At 48.8% G+C, this 7,747-nt stretch overlaps 1 protein-coding gene across 1 annotated transcript; it reads right to left on the bottom strand.

Annotated features, from left to right (window-relative positions):
- Positions 1-2,554: 2,554 nt before the first annotated feature.
- On the bottom strand, positions 2,555-3,517 carry LOC102454828 (olfactory receptor 52B2-like). The gene has a single exon (XM_006130985.4). It carries the CDS (start codon positions 3,515-3,517, stop codon positions 2,555-2,557), a length of 963 nt encoding a protein of 320 aa, XP_006131047.4.
- Positions 3,518-7,747: the final 4,230 nt, after the last annotated feature.

Genomic DNA, 7,747 nt, shown 5'->3' on the forward strand with positions numbered 1-7,747 from the left:
GGGAGTCACCGGGCCCTGCACCTCCACCCCCCCCAGACGTAACTCTGAGTCAGCAAGTGGAAGAGAGTTCCGTTCACTGACAGGGACACCGCCTAGCACAGGATCCTTGTTACAGGAACCAGGGGCATTCAGTGCAGTCCATCTCGGGGAAAGGGGGCCCGGAGTCACAGCTCTGGACCCCTGCCCTGGCCTCCCAGGCTAGCTAGGATCTCTTCGCCCCCCACCAGCCAGCCAAAACAAAAAAACCTCACACTCCCAGCAGCTCATCAACCAGCCTCACCTCCTGATTTGTTCCCTTTCCTGGGTCCAAGGTGTTATCTACTGTCCCCTGGCCCACAGGACGTGAGAGGGTGCACATTCTTCCCCAGAGAGTCATAACTAGCTCCCCGCCCCTTGTCCAGATAGGGTTAAAGTGTCCAGGGAAACTGAGGCACCCATAGAGTCATGATAGAACAGCACAGAGGGGGAGCTGAGTTAGACGGTGACAGAAAAAACTTAAAATACAAGGAATAAAGAATAGTCTAGCATCACCTTAAAGACTAACAAAACATGTAGATGGCATCATGAGCTTAAGTGGGCACAGCCCACTTCTTCAGATGAATGGAGTATAAAAAGTCCAGTTCCAAAATAAATAGGGAATGGGGCGGGGGGAAGGATGGGAAAAATTAGAGTGCTCACATTACAAGAAGTTGATAGAGAAGGTGCAAATTGTTCTTAAGTGCCCATTGGTTGGTTGGTTAAGTCATTGGAGGTTCGTCTAGACTATATTTACTCAGCATAGTCAATGAAGCTGGGATTTAAATAATCCCTGCTTCATTAAAATAAAAATGGCCACCGCACTGTGCCGACAATCAGCTGATCCGGCACAGCGTGGCAGTCTAGACGCGGCGCTGTTGACAAGGGAAGCCTCTGTTGATCTCTCCGGTATGCCTCGTGAAACAAGGCGCCTCATGCCACGAGGACTTCGTTCAAATTAACGTTTCACTGCTGCGTGTAGCCGTGCGGCAGTGAGTTTGGTCTAGTGAAATTTCAAAATGGCGACTGGACGGGAACATGCAAATAAAGCCCAGGATATTTAAATCACGGGCTTCATTTGCAACTCCGGTCGCCTAATTTGCCTACCTAGCTCGAATTAACGAGCTAGTGTAGACATACCCATACAGACAAAGAACCATTGGCACCTTCACTGTTTGGTAGGCTAATAATATGCCAGTCACCAGTATCTTTATTTAAGCCATTAGCATGAGTATCAAACTTGTGAATGAGTTGTAGTTCCAGTCCTTCCCTGTGTATTTGGCTTGTGGAATGAGTCTGTAACAAAACAGTCACTTGAAGATCTGATAACTAACGCCCAGGCAGATTGAAGTGTTCCCCAACAGGTTTTTGCATGTTCCCTTTAGGGATATCTGATTTGTGCCCATTAATTCTTTCCCGTAAGGACTGTCCAGTTTGTCCACTATGTATCGCAGTGGGGCATTGCTGGCATTTGATGGCATAGATCACATTCCTGGAAGTGCAGGTAAATGAGCCTCTGATTTGATGGCTGATGTAGCCGGGTCCAGTGATGAATTCGTTGGTATAGATATGTGGGCAGGGTTGGCACCACTGCCGATTGCAGGGCTGGGTTCCGGGATGTTTATGATGTGGTTGAGTAGCATGGTTACCGGGGTGAATTTGTTTCAGGTTGTCTGTATGCGAGAATAGGCCTTTCCCCCATGGCCTTTGAGAGCGCGGGGTCATTTTCCAAGATAGGTTGTCGATTGTGGATAATGCGTTAGAGAGGTTTGAGTTGTGGACTGTAGGTAATGACAAGTGGAATTCTGTTATTTTCTCCTTCGGGTTTGTCTTGAAATAGTTCATGTCTGGGTACGTTTTTGTCTTTATCAATCTGTTTCTTCACTTCTCCAGGTGGATAGTTCAGTTTTAGGGATGCTCTATATAGATCCTGTAGGTGTTTGTCTCTCTGTGGGATCGGAGCAAATCCGGTTGTATCTTAGGGCTTGGCTGTATACAATAGATTGAGAAATGTGTCTGGGATGGAAGCTAGAAACATGAAGCTAAGTGTACCCATGCCTTTGTGATGGGTCCCAAACTTGCCAAGGAAGTTAAATCCCAACGCTTCCCTGTGTATTTGGCTTCTAGAATTGGCCAGATACAATTCAGTGACTTTCTGATCTGTTAATGAGTGCCCGGGCAGGTTAAAATGTTCTCCAACAAGTTTCTGTGTGTTGCATTTTCAGATATCTGATTTGTGACCATTAATTTTTTCCTGCAAAGCCTGTCCAGTTTGGCCAATCTACATGGCAGAGGGGCACTGCAGGCATTTTAGCAGCTGCCCTTTGGGGCAAAAAAGTTGAAAAGAGCAACCAGTCCACAGCCTGCAATTCTGTGTTTGGAGTCAGCTGGACGCAGGGATAAAGGGGGAACCAAGGAGAGTAATAGAGAACTTGAATGCTCTAGGAGGAGCCCCAACTAGAATGAAGCAGCAGGAAGGACTATGGGGAAAACTCCACGGTCTGCACTGCCATACATCTTCCCTTGCCAGAACAATGGCTCATGCACGGCTTTCGGGGATCCTCTGCTTCTGCAAAAGCAGGCTCAGCACTCGCACCCGGATCTCCTTGATCTTCATGCCATAGACCAGGGGGTTCAGCGTGGGGGGCACCAGGAGATAGACGTTGGCCAGCAGGATGTGAACGTGGCGGGGGACGCTGCTGCCGAAGCGGTGGGTGTAGAAGGAGAAGAAGGACAGCGTATAGAAGATGGTGAAGACACAGATGTGGGCACCACAGGTGCTAAAGGCCTTGAGGCGGGCGTCCTTTGAAGAGATTCTTAGCACCGCCCGGAGGATCAGGACATAGGACACCACGATGAAGATGGCATCTAAGCCAGTGGTCAAGCAAGCACCCACTAAACCGTAGACGCTGTTGATGGTTATGTCAGCACAGGCCAGCTTGGCGACACCCATGTTATCACAGTAGGTGTGGGGGATCACATTGGTCCGGCAGTACGGTAACCTCTTGAGGAGAAAAACCGCCGGTGTCACTACACAAACACTTCGGGCAACCAGCCCCATGCTAATTTTCCCGATGGCCCAGGTGGTCAAGATGGCCGTGTACCTCAGGGGCTCACAGATGGCGATGTACCGATCGAAGGCCATGGCCAACAAGATGGCTGACTCTGAGAGGAAGAGACAGTGAACAAAGAATATCTGTGTGAGGCAGGCCTCAAAGGCGGTCTCCCCCGCGTCCCACCAGAATATGGCCAACATCTTGGGCATTATGACCAAGCAGAGGATAATGTCATTGAAGGCCAGCATGGCCAGGAAGAGGTACATGGGCTTATGGAGGCTCTCATCTCTCATTACGATCAGGATGGCGGTGCCGTTACCCAAGAGAGCCACTAAGAACATGGAGCAGAAGGGGATGGAGAACCAGACGTGCTCAGCTTCCAGACCCGGGATGCCAGTCAGCAGGAAGGCCGAGGGGTTGGAGAGGGTGTAGTTGAAAGCTGACATAACCCAGTGCCGACCTCTTGGCTGATGCCACAAAAGACTAGAGGAACATGGAAATAAAAAACAACAGGGATGTGACTGAGCTTGTAGCTAAAAGTTATCTGGAACTTTTCACTTTTAAAAATCCTTTTTGAGTGGGCCAAAGGATTTCATCCTCCTTGCTGGTTTGTCTAGATCAATGGTCTCCTGCCTTCTCATTCCATAGTACACCTTCAGCCTGATCCTGTCATGAAAAACTCCCCCATCCTCCCATGCCCCGAGCCCCACCACCGCTTGGGTCTGTGGTTGCCCCATTCTGTGGCTCATTGGGACAGCCTAGGTAGAGCATTTGTGCTACATGGGCTGGCGAGAAGCACAGCTCTGTGCATGGCAGCTCAACGCCTGCTTGGTCATATAAAGGTAGCACTCTAAACCACCGGCAGCCAAAGCAATTGGATTGCAGGGCCGGAATGAGATCTACCCCTGAGAATGGCTCCCAAGGACACCCCCTCGACTGGTCCCCTTGGAAATGAGATGGGCAAAGCCAGGGAAACCACTTCTCTGGGGACCAACCTGACCTCAGGAAGGGCTGGAATCTCCATCCCTACAGGTTTTTAAGTCCCGGCTTGACCAAGCCCTGGCTGGGATGATGGAGTTGGGGTTGGCTCTGCTTTGGGCAGGGGGCTGGACTGGATGAGTCTCTTCCAGCCGTAGGATTCTATGACCTATGATCAGCAAGAGGCACTGATAAGCTACAGGAGAGGCTGGACTGCTCTAGGCCTTTGCCCCCAAACTTCTAGGTGTTCGCTCGATGCACCTGCGTGTGCCCTCCCCCCGCTCTCCGCACGGCCCCTTTTTCATTCTGCTATTTCACCTCTGAGAAACCAATCAACCTGCTCACGCTGCTTCCTCTGCTGGTGAGGCGTGCCGCGGCCTCGGCCCTTGGTTTGCCTGGTCGAGGTGGACGGAGGACTGGGTTGGCGGGAAGCAGGAATTCTCCGTCACATGGAACACGAGCGCGGCGCAAGAGCTGCCGGAGCAGGGCATGGGTCAGTGGGACAAGGGCCTTGCCTTGCTGCTGCTGCTGCTCTGGCGAAGGGCAGAGCCAGGCGGTGACCTGCAAAGGAATTTGTTTTCATCCTGGGTTGGAAAGAAACAGACCCTCCTACCCCCAGGGAGTTTATATAGCCAGTAGCCCAGAGGTCTGCTGTGTGGAGGATGCCGAGAAGGGGTCAGACGGAGCGAGCACTAGAGTATCCCACTTCATCCTCAGACATGCCCGAGCTACCGCTCTCATTCTGCCCCAGGGGCTGGTTCACTCTTTGTACAAAGCAGAACCCCAGTCAGAGGTGTGACTGAGGCTGAGGCTCCAGTCAGAGGTCAGAGGCTGAAGGATTTGGGCGTCTTTACTCTACAGGAGAGAAGAGTGAGGGGGGATTTGAGAGCAGCCTTCAGGTACCTGAAGGGAGGTTCCAAAGAGGCTGGAGAGAGGCTGTTCTCAGGGGTGGCAGAACAAGGAGCAATAGGCTCAAGTTACAATGGGGAAGGTCTAGATTGGATGTTCAGAAAATCTATTTCCCTAGGCGGGTGGGGAAGCGCTGGGCTGGGTTCCCTAGGGAGGTGGTGGAATCTCCACCCCTAGAGGTGTTTAAGTCCCCGCTTGACAAAGCCCTGGCTGGTCCTGCTGTGAGCAGGGGGCTGGACTCAGTGATTCCTGAGGTCTCTTCCCGCCCTGGGATTCTATGTTTCTATGATATTTGTCACCCTTGTCTTTACTTGAGATAAAGTCCTTCAAGTGAGGGCTGAGCTCTTCAGGGGCTGCGGTCTAAGAGCCTCTCCCTCCTCATTAGGATCCTTTGTTTTCAGGTCTCTTCATGTGTATCCTCGTAGGATGGGAAGGCAGTTTTCAAAAGCCAGCTAAAGGCAATTCTACTTTGCACCCTCTCCCTTAAATAGAATTTCTCCCAGGTGGAAATCCTTTGTTCCATTCGTCCCCTCCCACTATCAGTTTAGGACTCAATAAGCATCTCAATTGGTTAACCCAACACAAAGGCAATTCCCCCTCTTTGGCTAGTCACATCTCCACACCAAATGGTGTCAATGCTCCACTTCCATCCTATTTTGATTAACTTCATTATTACAGGCACCTTTTCCCATATATATGCTCCTGCCTCTGTAACATGCATTCTAATTCATCTGATGAAGTGGCTTTTACCCACGAAAGGTGATGCCCTAATCAATCGGTTAGTCTCTAAGGTGCCACAGGACTCCTCTTTGTTTATACTGCCAAAGTGCGTGCCCCAAGAACTGGTCAAAGTACTTCAGCGGAGGACTAATCCACGAAGAGTTGAGCAGAAGAATTGTCTTTGGCTCACCACACTCCTGTTAACATATCCCAGCATGATGTTTGCATATTATCCAACAGAGTTCCACCATTCACTCAAATTTGGCTTGTGGTCCGCTAAGATCCCCAGTCTCTTTTCTGCAGTTTGCTTCCATTTTGTATGTGTCACACAGATGGTTCCTTCCTAAGTGGGGTACTTTGCATTTCTCCTCATTGAATTTCATCGTATTTACCTCAGACCTTTTCCTCAGTTTGTCCAGATTGTTTTGAATTATAACCCTATCCTCCAAAGCACTTGCAACCCTTCCCTTATATCTCTATAAATACATGTACACCCACATCTCGAATACTGCATACAGATGTGCTTGTTTCATCTCAAAAGAGATTTATTGGCATTCTGAAAGGTTCAGAAAAGGGCAACAAATGATTAGGGGTGTGAAATGGGCAATATGAAGAGAGATTAAAAAGACTGGGACTTTTTAGGAAAGAGGAGACTAAGTGGGGATAGAGGTCTATAAAATCATGAGAGGTATGGAGAAAGTGAGTAAGGAAAAGTTATTTGCTTTTCCCCATAACATAAGAGTTAAGGGTCACCAAATGAAATGAATAGATAGCAGGTTTAAAACAAACAAAAGGACGTTTTTCTTCAGGAAGCACACAGTCAACCTGTGGAACTCCTTGCCAGAGGATGTTGTGAAGGCCAGAACTTTCACAGGGTTCAAAAAAGTTCAAGATAAATACATGTAGGTTAAATCCATCAATTCTTATTAGCCAGAATAGATAGGAATAGTGTCCCTAGCCTCTGTTTGTCAGAGGCTGGAAATGTGTGACGGGGGGCGGGTGGGAGGGATCATGTGACGATTCCCTGTTCTGTTCACTCCCTCTGGGGCATCTGGCATTGAACACTGTCGTAAGACAGGACACTGGGCTAGATGGACCTTTGGTCTGACCCAGTGCGGCTGTTCTTATGTTCTCCCAGCTTGTGATTGTCCTCAAACTTCATAAGCATACACTCTGCGCCATTATCTAGATCACTGATGAAGATATTGACTAGAACCAGACACAGGATAGATCCCTGTGGAGCCCCACTCCTTATGCCTTGAACCACCAGTAACTACTCTCTGGGAATGTTTCTCCAGCCAGCTAGATTAACAAAAGGTTAATCTAGACTCTCTGGAAGGGTGTGCTGGAAGGGCAGAAGAAGTAGGGTTGCTCAGGGGTCTGTTTTGGGACCAGTTTTATTCAATATCTTCATCAACGAGTTGGATCTTGGCATAGAGAGTATGTTTATTAAGCTTGCTAATGATACCAAACTGGGAGGGGTTCCAATTGCTTTGGAGGATAGGGTCATAATTTGAAATAATCTGGACACACTGGAGAAATGGTCTGAGGTCAATAGGATGAAGTTTAATAAGGACAAATGCAAAGTGCTCCCCTTAGGAAGGAAAAATCAGTTTCACACACACAAACTGGATACAATAGTTCCACCAGAATGGGAAGTGACTGTCTAGGAAGGAGTACGGCAGAAAGGGATCTAGGGATCATAGTGGACCATAAGCTAAATAGGAGTCAGCAGTGTGATTCTGTTGGAAAAAAAGCAAACATGATTCTGGGGGAAAAAAAGACAGGACTATGTAGCACTTTAAAGACTAACAAGATGGTTTATTAGGTGATGAGCTTTCGTGGGATCTGAGGAAGTGGGTCTGGCCCACGAAAGCTCGTCACCTAATACCTCACATCTTGTTAGTCTTTAAAGTGCTACATAGTCCTGTATTTTGTTTCAGCAAGACCAGACTAACACGGCTGCATCTCTATTATGATTCTGGGAGGCATTAACAGGTGTGTTGTGAGCAAGACACGAGAGGCCATTCTTCCGCTCTACTCTGCGCTGGGTTAGGCCTTAGTTGGAG

The sequence above is a fragment of the Pelodiscus sinensis genome, chromosome 1 (assembly GCF_052426305.1).
Source record: "Pelodiscus sinensis isolate ZL-2025 chromosome 1, ASM5242630v1, whole genome shotgun sequence".
NCBI lineage: Eukaryota > Metazoa > Chordata > Testudines > Trionychidae > Pelodiscus > Pelodiscus sinensis.